This window comes from Scyliorhinus torazame, chromosome 13 (genome assembly GCF_047496885.1).
Source record: "Scyliorhinus torazame isolate Kashiwa2021f chromosome 13, sScyTor2.1, whole genome shotgun sequence".
NCBI lineage: Eukaryota > Metazoa > Chordata > Chondrichthyes > Carcharhiniformes > Scyliorhinidae > Scyliorhinus > Scyliorhinus torazame.
Window position 1 is genome coordinate 24,718,796 of NC_092719.1, and position 20,794 is coordinate 24,739,589.

General features: G+C 44.6%; 1 protein-coding gene across 1 annotated transcript in view; it reads left to right on the forward strand.

Annotated features, from left to right (window-relative positions):
* snd1 (staphylococcal nuclease and tudor domain containing 1) overlaps nucleotides 1–20,794 on the forward strand; it is a 1,317,969-nt gene that overhangs the window by 1,181,090 nt on the left and 116,085 nt on the right. The window contains exons 21-22 of the mRNA XM_072471188.1: nucleotides 8,404–8,517; nucleotides 18,426–18,629. Of these exons, the coding sequence (XP_072327289.1) occupies nucleotides 8,404–8,517; nucleotides 18,426–18,629 (318 nt within the window). The remainder of the gene's footprint in view (nucleotides 1–8,403; nucleotides 8,518–18,425; nucleotides 18,630–20,794) is intronic.

Here is a 20,794-nt window from a genome sequence, read left to right on the forward strand (position 1 = left end):
CAATGCAAACAACAGGGGGGACAAAGGGCACCCCTGCCTCGTTCCTCGGTACAGCTGAAAGTACTCCGACCTCCGCCGGTTCGTCACCACACTCGCCACCGGGGCGCTGTAGAGGAGCTTAACCCAGCTAATAAACCCTCCCCCGAACCCAAACCTACGCAACACCTCCCAGAGGTACTCCCACTCAACTCGGTCAAAGGCCTTTACCGCGTCCATGGCTGCCACTATCTCCGCCTCTCCCTCCTCCGATGGCATCATTATCACGTTTAAGAGCCGCCGCACATTCGTATTTAATTGCCTGCCCTTTACAAATCCCGTCTGGTCCTCATGTATCACCCCTGGGACACAGTCCTCAATCCTCGTGGCCAGCACTTTTGCCAATAGCTTAGCGTCCACATTTAGGAGCGAAATCGGTCTGTACGATCCACATTGCAGTGGGTCCTTGTCTCGCTTCAGGATCAAGGAAATTGTCGCCTCCGACATTGTCGGGGGCAGGGTCCCCTCCTCTCTTGCCTCGTTAAAGGTCCTCACTAGTAACGGGGCCAACAGGTCCGCATACTTTCTATAAAACTCCACCGGGAACCCGTCCGGCCCCGGGGCCTTCCCCGCCTGCATGCTCCCCAAACCCTTACTCAGCTCCTCCAACCCGATTGGTGCCCCCAAACCAGCCACCTCTTGGTCCTCCACCCTCGGGAACCGCAGTTGGTCCAGGAATCTTCCCATCCCCTCTTCTCCCCCTGGGGGCTGGGATCTGTACAGCTCTTCGTAGAAGGCTTTAAATACCTTATTTATTTCCGTTGCACTCTGGACCATAGCTCCCCCACCATCGTTGACTCCCCCTATTTCCCTCTCTACCGCCCTCTTACGGAGCTGGTGTGCCAGCATCCGACTGGCCTTTTCCCCGTACTCGTAGGTCGCCCCCTGCGCCTTCCTCCACTGTGCCTCCGCCTTCCCCGTGGTCAACAGGTCAAACTCCGTCAGGAGCCGTCGCCTTTCCCCAAGTAATCTTTCCTCCGGGGCCTCTGCGTATCTCCTGTCCACTCGCAAAATCTCCTCCACTAACTGCTCCCTTTCCATGCCCTCTGTCCTCTCCCTATGAGCCCTGATGGAGATTAGCTCTCCCCTGATCACCGCCTTCAACGCCTCCCATACCACCCCCACTCGCACCTCCCCGTTGTCGTTGGCCTCCAAGTACCTTTCAATACACCCCCTTACCTTACCACACATCACCTTATCTGCCAACAGTCCCACATCCATCCGCCACAACGGGCGTTGGTCTTTCTCCTCTCCCAGCCCCACTTCCACCCAGTTCGGGGCATGGTCCGAAACGGCTATGGCCGAATACTCCGTCCCCTCCACCCTCGGGATGAGCGCCCTGCCCAGCATAAAGAAGTCTATCCGGGAGTAGGCCTTGTGCACGTGGGAGAAGAAAGAAAATTCCCTGGCCTGCGGTCTTGTGAACCTCCATGGGTCCACTCCCCCCATCTAGTCCATAAACCCCCTGAGCACCCTGGCCGCCGCCGGCCTCTTTCCCGTCCTTGATCTGGAGCGGTCTAGTGCTGGGTCCAGCACTGTGTTGAAGTCCCCTCCCATTATCAGTCCTCCTACCTCCAGGTCCGGGATGCGCCCCAACATGCGCTTCATAAATCCAGCATCTTCCCAGTTCGGGGCGTATACATTTACCAACACCACCCACGTCCCTTGCCATCTCCTTTTCTGGGCCAGTCCCGTGTCCGCGTCTCCCTCACCTCCGTCCCGGCCACCTCTTCTGTGTCCCATTCCCTTTCGGCCAGTGCAGCAGCAACCTTGTTTCCCCCCCCTCCCCCCCCCCCCCCCCCCCCCCCCCGCTAGACCCCTGTCTAGATTTTTTGCTCCCCCCATATCACTCCCGTAAGTCAGCTGACGCCTGCTGATCCCGGCTTCCCCCGCCATCCCTTTGACCCCCCCGTGTGGGAATCAGTAATTGTAATTTTGCCACTCCCGCAATACAAACGCTGTAGTTGGTAAGACACTTAGAACAGCGTTGAGGGTGCTGTACTCTGTACTTATCTCTGAACAATCTGGGCCAACGTTAGATCTAAACTTGCAACAATGTTCATAGAAATCATAGTATCCTTACATTGCAGAAGGAGGCCATTCAGCCCATCGAGTCTGCACCAACCCTTGGAAAGAGCACCCTACCTCGGCCCATGCCTCCACCCTATCCCCGTAACCCAACCTGACCTTATACTAAGGGGCAATTAGCATGGCCAATCCAGCATGGACTGTGGGAGGAACCCGGAGCACCCGGAGGAAACCCTCGCAGATGCAGGGGAGAAAGTGCAAATGCCACACAGTTACTGGTGGTGAGGTAAATGAGACCGAGGTCAGCAATTGAGGATTGCGCTCATCTCTTCAGACCTGATCGTGTGTTAACGAGAAGGGAAGTTAACCCCATGTCCCAGCCAATATGTATCCATCACCTAAAAACAGATTATCTAACTATTATCACATTGTTGTTTGTGAGACCTTGCTGCATGTGTAAATTGGCTGCCACAATTTGACATTACAGTACGGAGTACGCTATAGAAAAATCTTTGGGATTTAAATAAAAGTGCTGCACAAACTCTTAATTTCTAGACTTAATTTTGGCAGTTAACAGTCCCATGACTGAAAAAAGGCAAGGCAAACAGTTAGTGATATGTTTCTAGCTTATCAGCAGCTGTTGTGAGTTTTGCATCAGTTGCTTGATGCACAGATTGCCACCGCTCTGGCAAATTGCTTCTGCAGCACTGAAGTGGTTCTACATCACAGCAAAAAAAAACCTCTTCAGCTCACAGGTCTCTGCACACAGCTCTCCAGATCTACATCAAACGGAAGAGCAGCTGTTGGTCATACAGGTTCAAAGGTAGAAGTATAATCAGGTAGGACTCTTTTTAAACATACCCCACCAACCCCAGATGATCCCGTTGGTTTGAAGATGTGCTGAAATACTACTCTGCACATCTGTGCCTTTAAATATATATCACCACTGGAATTTGTATCTGAATTGAGCACACAAGGGAATTGAATGTTTTTTTTTCTCTCATCTATGAAGTCGTAAACCTCCAACCCTTTCCTTGCAATGAATGCTGGTTTCAACTAGTGTCACTACCTTCCATCAATTCCTGGCTTTCTGCTGTGAAGCTGAAAGAATCAAAGCCAGCAATCAGGTAGAAATGAAGTTATAATTATCAAAAATACTGAGCATCATTTTCTTTACACTGACAGACGGGGAGGATTTTTTAAAAATTAAGTCATTTTCAAACGACAGTTTTGCTCAAATACATTGTAACTTCACCTTATTCACACATTTAGTCTCAAACATTGACAGCTCTTGAGACTTCTGCCAGATTTTCAAGAATCCTAATGTGGGATTTGAAGTGTGAAAGTGGGTATGGCTCGGCCATAGGTATATCTGGCACTCGAGGTTTCTATACGTATTAGTCACTCTCGTGGCCTCACATATGTTTGCCATTTGCTTTTACTGTTGGACACGCTAGAGTGATGAGCTTGGAGCCGTTATCGCTTGTTCAAAAATAAGAGTTCTAGACTCAACCTTTCATTTAATTTACTTACGAGGGTAAACGATACTCAGCGACAACACACGCAGTGATGTAAAGGCTGTGCGAGAGCTCGCTTTACAATTGCCTTGCTCACAGGAGGGTGGCCAAGCCTCTCGATCTCCCAAAACTTTTGTTTCTGCAGAAGCTGTCTTTTAACCACAAAATGGAGCCCTGAATAAAAAATGAAATCCAGATACAACCTTGTTTTCTAACACATTCATATTTCAGTTTGTGTACCCCGGATCCTACACTTGGGGTCTGACTGGAATCCAAATCCATTGACCATACTTATAAGTCGTGTAGATCGTGAGGACCGAGCTTCTACCCTCCTGAGTACCAGGTTAACTTTGTTTTTATTCATTCCCAGATATGAACCTAGCTGGCAGTGCCAGCTTTATTCCTTCTCCTCATTACTGCCCACTGACCCCTGCCGCAAGTGTGCTCTGGGTATGCACAGAGTACAACTATCTGTGTTGTTCTACACAGTTGAATGGCTTGCAGACCTGACATGCACATGAACAATGGCTGATATTCTGGAGAGCTGATGCCTGTGAAGTCCTAATCCAGTAAACTCCAGTCCCTTAGGAAAGGGGAAAGAAGGAATATGTATAATTTGATTTTAAAAGCACCTGTCTCAAACTTTCTTTAATGATCTCTAATCCTCCTACATTTGTTTTGCTGCTTTGTGATCAGCACAATACAGTGTTATTACTTCCATAGAATAGAATCCCAACAGTGCAGAAGAAGGCCATTCAGCCCATCAAGTCTGCATCGACCCTCCAAAAGAGCACTCTACTGAGGCCCACTACCCCGACCTATCCCTGCAACCTCATAACCCCACCCAACCTGCACATCTTTGGACACTAAGGGGCAATTTAACATGGTCAGACTACCTAACCTGCACATCTTTGGACTGTGGGAGGAAATGAAATGAAATTAAATGAAAATCGCTTATTGTCGCAAGTAGGCTTCAAATGAAGTCACTGTGAAAAGCCCCTAGTCGCCACATTCTGGCGCCTGTTCGGGGAGGCTGGTACGGGAATTGAACCATGCTGCTGGCCTGCCTTGGCCTGATTTCAAAGCCAGTGATTTAGCCCTGTGCTAAACCAGCCAGAGCACCCAGAGGAAACCCACACAGACATGGGGAGAATGAGCAAATTCCACACAGACAGTCACCAAGGGAAGGAATCGAACCTGGGTCCCTGGTGCTGTGAAGCAGCAGTGCTAACCGCTATGCCACAGTGCCACCCACTTGTTTTCTCTAAAATTAGTACTTGAAATTCAGATATAGATGTCATTCTTCAAAACATTCCAATAGTAGCACCTGGAGGTGGCGTCATGTCAAGGTGCTAGTCTGGGGGCTTTGATAACGGCTCCTTTGCCGTTCTCGCCGACCCTTTACTCCACAAGTCTGGTGGTGGTGGCGACACTGCGGATCTGGGGACAGTGGAGGAGGTACAAGAAGGTGGAGGGAGCGTCGGTCTGGACCCCCATATGTAACAACCACAGGTGTGTCCCGGGTAGGATGGATGGTGGGTTCCAGAGCTGGCAGAGGGCAGGCATCAGAAGAATGGGAGATCTGTTCATAGACGGAAACTTTCCCAGTTTGAAGGCGCTAGAGGACAAATTTAATCTGCCGCCAGGAAACGCCTTTAAATATCTGCAAGTACGAGCCTTCCTGAAAAAACAGGTAGTGGCCTTTCAACGCTGCTGCCACTGAGGATAAAGGACAGGGCGGTCTCCGGCACCTGGGTGGGGGAGGGGAAGGGTTCGGATATCTACCAGGAACTACAGGAGGCGGAGGAAACCCCGGTGGAGGAGCTCAAGGGCAAGTGGGAGGAGGAGCTAGGTGAGGAGTTGGAAGCGGGTCTGTGGGCAGAGGCCCTGGGCAGAGTTAATTCCTCCTCATCATGTGGCAGGCTCAGTCTAATTCAGTTTAAGATGGTCCACCAGGCACACATGATGGCAGTGAGAATGAGCAAGTTTTTTTGGGTAGAAGACAATTGTATGAGGTGCAAGGGCAGCCCTGCAAACCATGTCCACATGGTTTGGGCATGCCCGGAGCTTAGAGAGTTCTGGCAAGGGTTCGCGAGGGCAATGTCCAAGGTGCTTAACACACGGGTGGTGTCGAGTCCAGAGATAGCGATCTTTGGAGTGTCAGTAGACCTGGGAGTTCAGGGGGCAAAAGAGGCCGACGTCTTGGCCTTTGCCTCCCGAGTAGCCCGGAGACGGATTTTATTAATGTGGAGGGACTCAACCCCCGAGTGTAGAGACTTGGGTTAACGACATGGCTGGGTTTCTCAGCCTCGAGTAAATAAAGTTTGCCTTCAGAGGGTCTATGCTAGGGTTCTCTCCGAGGTGGCAGCCGTTTGTCGGTTTTCTCGGGGGAAAATTAAAATGTCAGCAGCAGCAGCAATCCGTCGGGGGGGGGGGGGGGGCTGAGTGCTTCATTGGGATGGTGTGGGAAGACTGAGTCGGGTGGGGTAATGTCAATTTAATTGTTATTGTATATTCTCTTTTTGCACTCTGTTAATGTTCACTCTAGTTTGTTTTGTTATTGTTACTACTGTTTTATTATGAAAAATTTTGCAAAACCTTAATAAAAACACTTTTTTTAAAAAACCATTCCAATGGTTTCCTGTATAGCCTTTCACTTACCACCCTCAGTAAGATTGTGTTCATCCAAAACTCTGCTTCCTGTATCCTCGTTTGCATAAAATTCTGTTCATTCATCACCCCTTTGCTGACCTAGCTACATTGGCAATGCCTGAAAGTCTCTTATTTGTGTTTAAATTACTCAACAGCCTCGCCCCCTAATCCCCACCTCCGTAACCTCCAACCCGACACCTCTTAGATATCTTGTTGGGAAATAGATATAGTTTCGGTAATTTATATTTGTATTTATCTGTGTTGGGCATAAGCAAAGCTTTGAGTTTAAGCTAACTTTATATTTCTGCAGTTGTGTGTTAAAGAGACGTTAATTCCAGTTTCACTTTAAAAGATGCCTGTGTTTTATAATGAGGTTTTACGACTTTTAAAGTAGGAAATTGAAGTGTCGTTTCCTAACAGCCAGGGATCCACATAAACAGCAAAAGCAGTTTTAGTTTTGTTAGAGGCAATATTCCACACAAAGTACCAGAATAGGCAGGACAATGCAAAGGGACAAAAAAACACATCCCAAACTAAGGAAGAAAGTTCCAAAAACCAAGGAGGGACAGGATAAAGTCCCAAGATGACATCCATGGCAAGGAAGAAAGACAGGAATCAGGGATCAATACCAGGTTCTGTTGAGTGAAATTAAAGTACAGAGCAGACAAAGAGACTTTGAATTAAAGAGACAGAGTTGCAGGAAGCAGACTTAAAGCAAAAGGGGCTTTTGTGAAGTCAGAAGATCCAAGGAGACCCAAAGGTTGGTGACTCCTTACTACGGATGTGAAGCAGTGCTGTTCTATTGGCATGGCTGGCTATCTGAAAGATGCGTGGAAGACAAAGCTTGAATACACTTGGCACTCTGGGGAAGAAGAACATCAGAAGGTTGAAACTTTGGAGGTGGATCCTTGGTAGAGACATCTGAGAGAAAGTGTTGTTTAGCAGAAGATTCCAAGATGTGTTCTTTGAGCGTACAGATTGGAAACCCTCACATAAAAGATGGAGTTTCAGTCAGACCAGTTGGCTCACAGTATGACAAGCGCCTGGGGGAATTGCTGAGAAATCTGTCAAAGTTGTTTTGGGTAGCATTTGTCATTGGTTTCAAAGTGTGGGGTGCCAGACAACAGTTTGCCTATTGGTTTACATGGACTATGTACTTACTGTGAACATCAGAGTATAAGATAAGATTTTATAACTTGTATCATCCTTCTGAATCAGTATACATCTGCAAGGATAGAGTTGGGGTGAAAGAAGAGTGCATTATAGTTAATCTTCCCTTGTTTAACAATTGTTTTATTCTTTTGTAAAATGTTCATCAGCAGACTCCTGTGACTCTGTTCAGTAGCCGCGCTCCATGTTTCTAAACAAAAAATTAAAGTTAGGATCAATCAATCCACCCTGGAATCTGACTTTTTAAATTTTTCCAATTCAGGAACAATTTAGCCTGGCCAATCCACCTATCCTGCTCATCTTTGGGCTGTGGGGGTGAGACCCACGCAGACACTGAGAGAATGAGCAAACTCCACACGGACAGTGACCCGAGGCCGGCATCGAATCTGGGTCCTCAGCGCTGTGCGTCAGCAGTGCTAACCACTGAGCCACCGTGCCACCCTCTAACCCTGGGATCTGACTTGTTCAGTAGAAATAATACTAATAATAATCGCTTATTGTCACAAGTAGGCTTCAATGAATCTACTGTGAAAAGCCCCTAGTCGTCACATTCCGGCGCCTGTTTGGGAAGGCCGGTACGGGAATTGAACCCGCATTGCTGATTTTGTTCTGCATTACAAGTCAGCTGTTTAACCCACTGTGATAAACCAGCCCCTAACATCAGCTGACATCATAACATTCCACACTCCTCCAATTCTGGCTTCATGCATTTTCCCAATTTCTTTCACTTCACAGTTAACAGCCTTGTGTTCAGCTGCCTAGGCTATAAGCTCTAGAATTCCCGCCGTTAACCTTTCAGACTCTCTATCCCTCTTCCCCCTGTTTCATTCCTTTGACCAAGTTTTTGATCGCCTGTCTTATGTAACTCATTGTCAGATTTTGCCTGATAATGCTCCTGTAGAAAGTCTACATTAAAGGGACTGTATAAATGTAAGTTGTTTTGATGTAGGACTATGTGCTAAGCCCTATGCTGATTGTTGTTGTTCTTTCCCTCCCTTAGAAAGAGTGTGTGGCATCCACTCGCCTAGGTGTTCTGCCGCCTGCCTTCAGCATACGAGTCCTGCCTGTTCAGGCCACAGAATATACTTTTGCATATATCCAGGTGCCACAAGATGTAAGTAAGAATACATCAGATTACCCCCTTGCAATGTGTGCAGAAAGTATTTTTTCAATGTTTGTCTACCAGGCAGATTTGTAATTGCCATAACCCAGTGTACATGTATGGACAAAATTGTACCTGGATGTTACAGAAGTGTTGCTGCTGGGCATGACATAGAATAGAAGCATAGAATTCCTACAGTGCAGAAGGAGGTGATTCGGCCCATCGAGTCTATACCAACCCTCTGGAAAACAACTCTATCTAGGCCCACTCCCCCACCCTATCTCCGTAACCCATAAGGCCAGAAGACTGTTGGGTGAAAAATATTCACAAATATTTTTGCTCACAACGTGAGCAAAATAAACAATTTATTGTTTACAGAGCTGTGGGAGAAAGTCCTGGACCCTTCTCTCTGAGCTGTGGCTTAAACTGGCTTAATATACACTTTCAAAGCAGAATTAATTTGCATTCTCATTTACATACAGCCAATCAATTCTTTGTTTCACCGTTCATACCATTTTTAGTTATAAATCCTTATTCTCTTAGTATCTCACTTCATGCCATATATGGCTATCAATTGGTGACACAGAAGCTTAGATTTATCAAATCCATATGTTGCGCGCATGATTACATAAGGTCATAAGGTTATGGATTGCCAGTCCTAAAGTCAAGAGATGCCAGTCCTGGATGCGGTCGCAGCTGATTTGACAGCTTAGAATAACAGTTCCTGAAGAAAATGGAGAACTGGTCCTTACTTGACCCATTGTCTCTAATATCTGTTAGAATCACTCTTAGTCCAAAGTTCACTGTCTCAGCAGAAAAGTTCACTGTCTCAGCAGAAAAGTTCATGTAGCAAAAAGTAATCATTAATTCATATAGCCAAGTATGTTACCAAAGCAAAACGTTTACACCAACAAGACGTAGGAGCAGAATTAGGCCACTTGGCCCATCGAGTCTGCTCCGCCAATCAATCATGGCTGATATTTTTCTCATCCCATTCTTCTGCCTTCTCCCCATAACCCTTGATCCCCTTATTGATCAAAAACCTATCTATCTCTGCCTTAAAGACACTCAGTAATTTGGCCTCCACAGCCTTCTGCGGCCACGAGTTCCACAGATTCACCACCCTCTGGCTGAAGAAATTCCTCCTCATCTCTGTTTTAAAGGATCGTCCCTTTAGTCTGAGATGGTGTCCTCTGCTTCTATTTTTTCCTACAAGTGGAAACACCCTTTCCACGTCCACTCTCTCCAGGCCTCGCAGTATCTTGTAAGTTTCAATAAGATCCGCCCTCATCCTTCTAAACTCCAATGAGTACATACCCAAAGTCCTCAACTGTTCCTCATACAACAAGCTCTTCATTCCAGGGATCATTCTTGTGAACCTCCCCTGGACCCTTTCCAAGGCCAGCACATCTTTCCTTAGATACAGGGCCCAAAACAGCTCATAATACTCCAAATGGGGTCTGATCAGAGCCTTATGCAGCCTCAGAAGTCCATCCCTGGTCTTGTATTCTAGCCCTCTCGACATGAATGCTAACATTGCATTTGCCTTCCTAACTACCGACTGAACCTGCACGGCAATCTTAAGAGAATCATGAACAAGGACTCCCAAGTCTGTTTGTGCATCTGATTTCCTAAGCATCTCCCCATTTAGAAAATAGTCTATGCCTCAATTTCTCCTTCCAAAGTGCATAACCTCACACTTTTCCACATTGTATTCCATCTGCCACTTCTTTGCCCACTCTCCTAGCCTGTCCAAATCCTTCTGCAGCCCACCTGCTTCCTCAATACTACCTACCCCTCTACAGATCTAACCCCACCTAACCTCCTAACTCTAGGGGACAATTTAGCGTGGCCATCCACATAACCTGCACATCTTGGACTGTGGGAGGAAACCGGAGCACCCAGAGGAAACCCACACAGACGCCTGAGATTAGAATCGATCCTGGGTCCCTCATGCTGTGAGACAACAGTGCTAACCATTATGCCATCGTGACATATTTAACCTATTGGTACTGGCACTCTATGGGGAAAATAAACAAGCCAATAATAATAATCTTTATTAATGTCACAAGTAGGCTTATGTAAACACTGCAATGAAGTTACTGTGAAAATCCCCCAGTCGCCACACTACGGCACCTGTTCGGGTACACTGAGGGTGAATTCAGAATGTCCAAATGACCTAACAGCATGTTTTGGGGGATTTGTGGGAGGAAACCCACGCAGACACGGGAAGAACGTGCAGACTCCACACAGACAGTGACCCAAGCCGGGAATCGAATCCGGGTCCCTGAAGCAACAGTGCTAGCCATTGTACTTCATTGTTCTGAAAAAGGTTTCTTGTGAAATGCTTACATCCTTTCATATTGCCCTCAGCACCTATAACAGATCTTGAAAGTACCAGAACTTCATCTGATGTTTCTTTTTCATGGCATCATAGAAGTTTTAAGAAAAGGAAATCTAAGAGTTTATTCCTCCACAATTCAAGTGGATATGATATTAAAATGCCCCCCACTGTCACTGCACTAAAATTGTAATGCTATTTCTGCAAGATATGTGATTGTGGCAGATTCTAGCACTATGATTTTAGATGACAAGACAACAATTGATTTGCCTGGTTACACAACAATGATTGGCACATCACTTGGGGTTCCATCCACATCAGCGACATGAAGAACATGTTGGCAGCTGCAGTTGGAAAAATAGGAATGTGATAATGAATAAGATCACTTTTCACTCTTTATGAAGACCATTGGAAGCCCTTATCCGTGCCTTGCAATGATTTCTGAGTGTGAAAGCTTAGAATGAGAAAGTTATTGCAGCAAGCAAGAGGGGCTAAGCCTAGTTTATTCAAGTTGTGAAATAAATCAATGTGGATGGACATTAAGGGTATCAAATGCCTCAAGACAATTAAATGTCTGTTGAGGAAAAGGATTAAGGGATATCGTACGGTGAATAAAATTGATCCGTGAAAAAAGAACAAGCTTGCTTTGGTTAGTTCTTAAAAGTCCTTATGTTGAAAGCCTGGTAAACAGAAGTATGTCTGCACAGCAGGTCAGATATTAGAAAGTGAACACCAAAGCCCTTATTTGAAGCAATGTCTAGGCTACAGTGTATTGCATCTCAATCAACCAGAACAGAGCTGCAGCCACACTTTCCTCACAGGTTCAGACAGAGAAACTTGGAAACAATCTCACTGGCATTTAATACCGTCAAAAATAGCCCAAGCTAAAGTTTACTGAGCCTTTATTGTGACTGATTGTGGCTTTGTTCAGACAGTAAGATGTTAAACTACTGCCGTGTCAGCTTCTGCTGGAGGTTCATTTGAGCGTTAAGTATCCCAGGGCACAATTGAAGAGGCAGAGATTTCCTGGTGTCCTGGTCAACATTCCTCACTCAACTAACAATAATGTAATGAAATTGTTCATCTGATTGATGTGTGCAAACTCATTCAGTGCAGACGTCTTTTAATATGGGATTGGCTGCATTAACAGCACAAGATTATTCAGAAGCAGTCCTGAGGGGACAGGTACTATTAGAGCAGGGAAAGCTTCACTCTTCAAATCGCCACGTTATACCCATCTGGCGTATTCATTCTGTCTGAGACCATGTGCCAGAGTGACACGTGGTCCATTCCCTCAAGCCACAAAGAGTCAGTAGAAGAGGCTAATGAATGGAACCAGATACTGGTTGTGCCCCACATTACTGCTGCAGGATGGTTTTTGTGGGGAAGAGGCAAGGTGCTTTCCTCAGAATGTCAGAATGAGAAAATATCAGCAAGTGAAAATGTTTTGAGTGTACCTAAAATGTTACGCTGCCCTTTCTCTTTTCCCCCAATGCTGACTAACCTTTATTTCCAGCATTTTGAGTTGTTTGTAATGAGATGCTGCCAAGCATGAGGAAGTGTCTGGAGTGGACTACCAAAGTGGGGAAAGGAATTCCACAGTGACAAGGTTCCAGAAAAGAAATGGTTATATAGATTAGGACCCAATGTGTGGGGTCTCAATTCTAACACCGAGGGTGAAGGGTAGAGTGCTTTGGGGATGCCAGAATTAGAAATCAGCCATGTTGTAAATTATCCAGCTTCTTGCCACTTGGAAACATCATTCCAACTTCAAAGTAACACTTACCAACTGTCTTATAGCATGCTCATTCAACTGAAGAGAGTTCCATTCCCTAGCAACCCACAGTTGATTCCATTAATCTCTCGTTATTTTACAATTTGCAAGTATAATGAATTTGTTTATCCTGAGGGAATTACTAATTTATATATTTAATTTAGCATATTACTGTAAATGGTTAATTAAACTGGGCTTAGTTGGTTGAAAGCATTTGTTTTCTCCTCTGCCCCCTTGCCCTGAGAAATAATGGATTTTAGAAATTAAATTGAGTGCCACGTCTTGGAGTTTGTAGAAATATTTATAACCCATTGAGTTCAGAGTATCTTTATTCAACGTCTTCCCACGCACACCTGACACCTTGTAGTGTTGACAGGTAAAGACATTCTCACTGAGTAAGTGAGTACAGTCAACAGCTAAAAATATTTCTGTCACTGTTTTAATGTATTGTTTGAAATTAAGGTACTTTCTCCATTACTGGCTGTAAAGAACTATCTCTGGATTTCACACCAGATATCCACCACTTCTTAACCCCTGAAACATCTAATCTCTGTCTTTGCCTTCTGAATTCTGACTTCACCTCACCAGACAGGATGGCTTTTGAGCTGGGGCAGCACGGTGACTCGGTGGTTCGATCCCGGCCCTGGGTCACTCCGTGTGGAGTTTGCACATTCTCCCCGTGTCTGCGTGGTTCTCACCCCCACAACCCAAAAATAGGTGCAGGGTTGGTGAATTGGCCACGCTAAATTGCCCCTTAATTGGGGGAAAAAATTAATTGGGTACTCTAAATTTATATTGAAAAAAAGGATGACTTTTGAGCTCTAGATGTGGCTATATGAAGCATAATGATGGAGAACCTTCCGTTACTCCCTCACCTCACACTTAATGAAAAAAGGAACAAAAAAGACTTGCTTCCATCACACTTTGCATGACTACCAGATGCCTCAAAGTGTTGTACAGCTAATTAAGTACTTTTTGAAGTGTATTCACTGTCATTATGTAGGAAACGCAGTAAACAAATTGCACACAGCAAGCTCCGTCAATCGACAATATGACAATGGCCAGATAATCTATTTTTATGACATTTATTGAGGGATAAATATCAGCCAGGACACAGGTATAGCTCCTTTGCTCTTTGATTTAGTGTCATGAGATCTTTCATATCCACCTGAGAGCACTGATGGGACTCGAAAGATAGCATATTTGACAGCAAAGTACTCCCACAGTATTCACTGGAGTGTCAACCTTAGTTTTTGTGCTTAAGTCCTAGAATGGGACTTGAACACAAAACCTTCTGACTCCGAGGCAAGAGTATTACCAACTGAACTACAGCTGGCAGGCCAACAATTGTTATCAAGATTGTCTTACCTTCAGTTACTTTTATTCAGGCACAGTTTTAATTTGGCTCCTGAGTGTTAAGTATCTTGAACTGGCACGCAGTATTAATTCTGATGAACCTGGCTTTCTTACCTGGATAAGACTCATGGACGTTGAGGGAAAACTTGGAATTCATATCTGTAATATCCCGCAATGGACTTACAGGGTGAGAATGATTGTCTTCCCCGTGGAGTAGGAGCACCCCCGCTGAGGGGCGGGGTAACTCCATTTAGCATTGTATAACAGGTCGGCCAGTAAGGCACCAACCAAAGAGAGATCCGGTAGGGATCTACCGGACAGTGTATGTACAGTTACTGGACACGGTAGCACAGTGGTTAGCACTGTTGCTTCACAGGGCCAGGGTCCCAGGTTCGATTCCCGGCTTGGGTCACTGTCTGTGCGGAGTCGGCACGTTATCCCTGTGTCTGCGTGGGTTCCCTCCGGGTGCTCCGGTTTCCTCCCACAAGTCCCAAAAGACGTGCTTGTTGGGTGAATTGGACATTCTGAATTCTCCCTCTGTGTACTCGGAACAGGCGCCGGAGTGTGGCGACTAGGGGATTTTCACAGTAACTTCATTCCAGTGTTAATATAAGCCTACTTGTGACAATAATAAAGATTAAACATAATAAACATTAAATAAATCCAACTTCTTTATTTTACTTGGTTTGGGCTCCCTGTGTCCTTATCAAAACGTCTTTGGCCAAGATAAATAAAGCTGATTGTAGAAGGATGCACACCAAGAGCCAACACACTGCTGGCCCCATAGACCCCATATTTAAATAGTACAAATGTGAAAACAGCTAAACATCCTCATGTTGTTGGAAGTCAAAACTATAGTTCCCCCCAGTGGGTTAATGCATTCATGTTGTTGTGAAGTCTGCACATCCTCCCCTTGTGTGCGTGGGTTTCCTCCGGGTGCTCCGGTTTCCTCCCACAGTCCAAAGATGTGTAGGTTAGGTGGATTGGCCATGATAAATTGCCTTTAGTGTCCAAATTGCCCTTAGTGTTGGGTGGGGTTACTGGGTTATGGGGATAGGGTGGAGGTGTTGACCTTGGATAGGGTGCTCTTTCCAAGAGCCGGTGCAGACTCGATGGGCCAAATGGCCTCCTTCTACACTGTAAATTCTATGATAAAACACCGAATCACAGAATTGTTACAGCTCTGAAGGAGGCAATTCAGCCCATTGTATCTCTACCAGTTGTCCAAATGAGCATTATGACTTAACGCCATTCTTCTGCTTTTTCCCCATGCCCATTGTTTCTATTCAAATAATCATCTTGAATATCTCAATGGAACCTGTCTTCATTGCACTTCCAGGCATTGCATTCTACACATGAACCACTTGCTGTGTGAAAAGGTTTTTCTCCCATTGCATTTGCTTCTTTTGCAAATCTCTTTAAATCTATGCCTTCTCATTCTTGACCCTTTTACAAGTGGGAACAGTTTCTCCCCATCTACCCTGTCCAGCCCCCTCATGATTTGGAACACTCTTTTAGATCTCCTCTCCAAGGAGAACAGTCCCAAATTCTCCAATCTATTTTCAAGAGTGAAATTTCTCATCCCTGGAACCATTTTTGTAAACCTCTTCTGTACTCTTTCCAATGCATTCACATCCTTCCTAAAGTATGGCATGATCTGTACGTAATGCTCCACCTGAAGTCTAGCTAGTGTAGACGTTCAGCCTAACCTTCTTGCTCTTGTACTCCATTAATAAAGCTCTCATGATTTCTTCCATCCCCTGGATTGGGACCGAAACATCCAGAAGCAGGTCATCCGCATAGAGCGAGACCCTAAGCCCCACCCGAATCCGAACCGTCCCAGTACCTCCCACAGATAGTCCCATTCTACCCGATCAAAAGCCTTTTCTGCATCCATTGCGATCACTACCTCCACATCCCTACCTTCCGGGGGCATCATGATCACATTTAACAGCCTTCTTACATTGGCCACCAACTGCCTGCCCGTCTGGTCCTCCCCAATAACGTCCGGAACACAATCCTCAATCCTGGAGGACAAGATTTTGGCCAGCAACAAAACTCCAGAAAGTTAATTAAACATGATCTTCCCTTAAATCTTTGCTGGCTCTTCCTAATCAACCCTCATTTTTCCATGTGACTATTAATTCTAACTGAAGAATTGTTCCTAGAAGCTTCCCACATCCAAAGTTAAATTGACTGGTCTGTAATTGCTGGACTTGCCGTGCAACCTTTTTTTGAACAACGGCAAAATATTTGCAATTCTTCAGTCCTCTGGCACCTCCCCTAACTCTGTGGAATACTGAAATATTATGAATAGCACCCCTATAATTTCCACTTTCACTTCCTTCAATATCTTGGGATGCTTCTCATCTCATTTTGGTGACTTGTCAGCTTTAAGTACCAACTGTTTATTGAATACCTCCTGCTTATCAATTTTGAACCCATCTCATGACAGAGTTTCCTCCTCTGTCACCAAGGCCTAAGTAACATATGCTTCCTTGGTAAAGATGGATACAAAGCATTCATTTAATACCTCAGCCATTTCCCCTGTCTCCATGTGTAAATCCCCTTTGTGGTCCCTATTCGGTCCAACTCCTTTTACCACCCTCTTACTATTTATGTGTCTATGGAAAATTTTGGTACTCCCCTTTACGTTGGCCGCCAGTCTTTCCTCATAATCCCTCTTTGGATCTCTTCATGATTCTTCACTTCTCCTCTGAACCTCCTGCTTTCTGCTTGGTTCTCAATTGTATTATACCTGACACCTGTTATAAGCGCACTTTTTCTTCTTTATCTTAATTTCTATCTCTTTTCTCATCCAGGCAGCTCTGGATATAACACGTTCAAGAAACATTAGAAAAATAAGGGGTTAGAAAAGGAGGGACAGAAGTAAGGGGAGACAGAAAAGCACACAAATGTAAAATAAGATAGCAATTCGATGTGGTGTGTATGTGTGATTTTCCTTGCTCTTTAAACTGGGTCCCCTGGATGTTATATTATCACCTCTAGTAAAATGCTGTATTCTTTGCCTTTTCTTCCAGAATGACCCGTTGTAGTGTTGACAAAGAATATACCAATCAAAAGATTGAAACAAAACTAATTTATTATTACACTGCTAACTAAATGAAGTTCGCACACTCTACTGAGCTATAGATGATAATAAATTATATTGAATCTGTATTACAATATTCTACTAATTACTAACTACACTATTACTTGACCTTGTGCTATTTATCTCTAATTAACATTCAATCTGCTCCCTCCATGTTCTTCTCAGCTTCTCCCAGAATTCCCTGAGAGGCTGTCTTAAATGTAGAGAATTTGTAATGCCCTCTAGTGTTTGATTTACCCATAGATGTAATTATTGACCCTTCACTAACCTGACTTTATACATATCATTACACTGGGTACCTGTAGCATACTGACCCACCGAGCGTTACCTTGTTCAACACCAGTCTAACAATGTGTGTCAGTGGTAATCCCAGGAGAGGAGAAGCGTAGTGATATTGTTGTTGGACTGGTAATCCAGCGACCCAGAGTCACATTCTGGGGACCCGGGTTCGAATCCCGCCACTGCAGATGGTGAAATTTGTATTCAATAAAAATCTGGAATTAAAAGTCTATCCATGGCCATGAAACCATTGTCGATTATCGTAACAACCCATCTGGTTCACTAATGTCCTTTAGGGAAGGAAATCCTTGCCTGGTCTGACCTACATGTGACTCCAGATCCACAGCAATGTGGTTGACTCTTAAATGTTCTCTGGGATGGGAAATAAATGCTGGCCCAGCCAGCGATGGCCACATCCCATGAACAAAAACATATATATATTGTAGCATAAAGAACACAGGAACAGGTAGGTGACAGCTTGGTTTAACATCCCATCCTCATACCACTAACCAGTGCAGCACCCTTTCAGAACCTGAAACTGCAATTTTAAGAATAATAACAACTGAGCCAAGCTGACAAACATGATGAGTTTTTGTATTTTCATATCCCTCTCATGTAAGGCAATGTGAAGCAGTAGAAATGTTCGCAGGTTGATCAACCGTCTGACAGGCTGTGACATCAATGCTCCTTTCATGGCCATAACCATCTTTAAACTACCCAGTAGGGACGTTAGTGCTATATGGCAGAAAAAGAGGGTTTTCTGAGTTCCCACAGACTACACAATTGAGGGGTCTACCTACACCCATCGGATGTGAGCATTCTGCCAGATGTCTTTTCAGAATTCCCAGCCAGTCAGTCCGCAATTCTTGAGATGAATCAAAAGGCTCGTTGCTAATGAAATGAAATGAAATGAAAATCGCTTATTGTCACGAGTAGGCTTCAATGAAGTTACTGTGAAAAGCCCCTAGTTGTTGTGGCTGGTTGTAATTTACAGCGAATAAATGAACAATATTGATTAGCTGCATTCCTAATCCTTGTCTTGTACTTCTGTCCTACAGGAAGATGCTAAAGCCGATGCAATCGACAGTGTTGTCAGGGACATCCAGAACACCCAGTGTCTGCTGAACGTTGAATTTGGGGGACCCAGCTGCTCATTTGTTACGCTGCAGTTTACTGACTCTAAAGATGACGTGGGGCTTGGATTGGTCAAGGAGGGGCTTGTCATGGTGGATGCGCGCAAGGAAAAGCACCTGCAGAAAGTGGTAAGTGACCACCTTCTGGTTCTGTCAGCCTGGAGCAGTGATTGATATACTGATTTTTAATGTGCTGTTTCTATTGAAATCTCCTGAACAAATGGCCTATCTGTTAAAGGAAAGGATTGATTTTAACATGGTAACAATCATACCAAGGGACTAGAAATGTATATCTTTGGATCTAACAAAAAGAAAAGTGATTGTGTAAAATTATGGTCTTACCCTAACTTGGGGTTTCATCCTGTTGGAGCGATTTTGCACGATTGACCTGGCAACAAGACAATATTTGTATCATAAAACCAAAACTGCACAAAAAGACTCGGCATCTGTGAAGAGAAAAAGAGTTAACATATTTCAGCTTGATGATCTTTCAGCAACCTGAAGCGTTAATTTTATTTCTCTTGTTCTCTCCACAGATACTGCCTGCCCTGCTGGGGGCATTTTCTTTCTGGTTTTGTATGTCCTGCATCTGCAGTATTTTGCTTTAGTCTGACCATATTTGGATAGTCAGCAGTCACTTTGGAGCTGTATTATTTCCCCTTCTTAACTTTTGTCCCACCTCTCGTGGTGGTGGGGCTGTCTCTGGACACTGGGATTGTGGTGCCCATTCAAAATAGTGTTCCAACTCCAGTAACTGCAGAGACACCGCGCGTGTTCGGCACTATGCATACAACACATATTTTTTGCACAGGCAAGACATGAGAATCCCGCCCATGGCTAGTGATGCAGAATGGAAACCCTTTTCCTTCCTCAGTTCAGATCCTCTGCCTCTGCCTTGACTGAGATTAGCTTGACAGTGAGGGGGAAAGTGGATGCCTTTGTCCTTATGTTATACTGAATAAAGTCCAGAGATGACCTTACTGGAATGGCCAGCAGACAGCGCATCACACAATGTCACTCCACATGGGTAGCAAGACAATTGTTGGGTTTAGTTTTGCAAGATTGCTTAAAGTGAGCTGGATTTGGAATAATCAGTGGCAGTTGTGACTTGCAAAGTACATTATTTATTTGCAAACCCTGGCAGAGTCTCATAAAGCGGATTGATTGCAGAGAGACCTGGCTGACATTACTATGCTGTAATCTCTACTGCCTCGATAACATAAAACTGTGAAAGAACTCTTATTATGGGGTGAAATATGGCAGCAATCGGGAGTGTTTTTACCGCATAGCAGATGATTTATACCACTGTAAAGTAATAGCAGGGAGAAGAAGAGGGAAGCGAGAGAGAAGAAAGCCAGACAGATCAGAGTTATAAATCTGTAAATAGCAGCCAAAGCTTCCCAAGACCGCGTAACAAGCAGTGGTTTGTTGGGGTTGATTGAGGTTCAGTGTCAATAAATAAATCCAATGCAAAAAAATCTGAAAATGTAAATGACATATAATTTGGATCGCAAATTCTGCACCAGAAATGGATTGGAAGTTAAATGTGTCATTTCTGGCCTTCATGGGGAGGGGGTGACTCCTGCTGAGCTTCTGCATTTGTGCTAATAAACCCATCTAATTAGCATTTGCATAGCTCATGTTCCAAACGACAGGCATACATCTCATTCCAAACTTGGCTAATTATTGCTTGTTGTAATTAAATATTCAACGAATGTGCAATAACAATAATGGGGGAAATATATTTCTTCTTGTAATTGATAATATTCCAAAATACCATTTTTATCCTTAGTGCTTTAACAAACTATAATTTTGTTTTAGATTCTGAGCCTTTATTGCATTTCACCATCTGTTGACATTTAGAAATATTTCTGACTTCCTCCCACTCCGTGTGCTCCTCTTCTCTACTGAAGACACAGGCTCTTGTTGGGATACAATTCCATGTGTGCCAGCCACTCTTCATTACTTCGTCCATTATTTCACATGGGAGCATGACGGCATGGTTCCCGTACCAGCCTCCCCGAACAGGCGCCGGAATGTGGCGACTAGGGGCTTTTCACAGTAACTTAATTTGAAGCCTACTTGTGACAATAAGCGATTTTCATTTCATTTCATTTTCATGTATTGACTGGCTGCTCAACACTCGAGAGTATCACAAACAAGTTACACTCTGTCATAGAATCATAGAATGGTTACAACACAGAAGGAGGCCATTTCTTCCGTTGTGTCCATGCTGACTCTCTACAGCAGCAACTCACTTTGTCTTTTTCCCTTTAGCCCTGCAAATTTGAGCT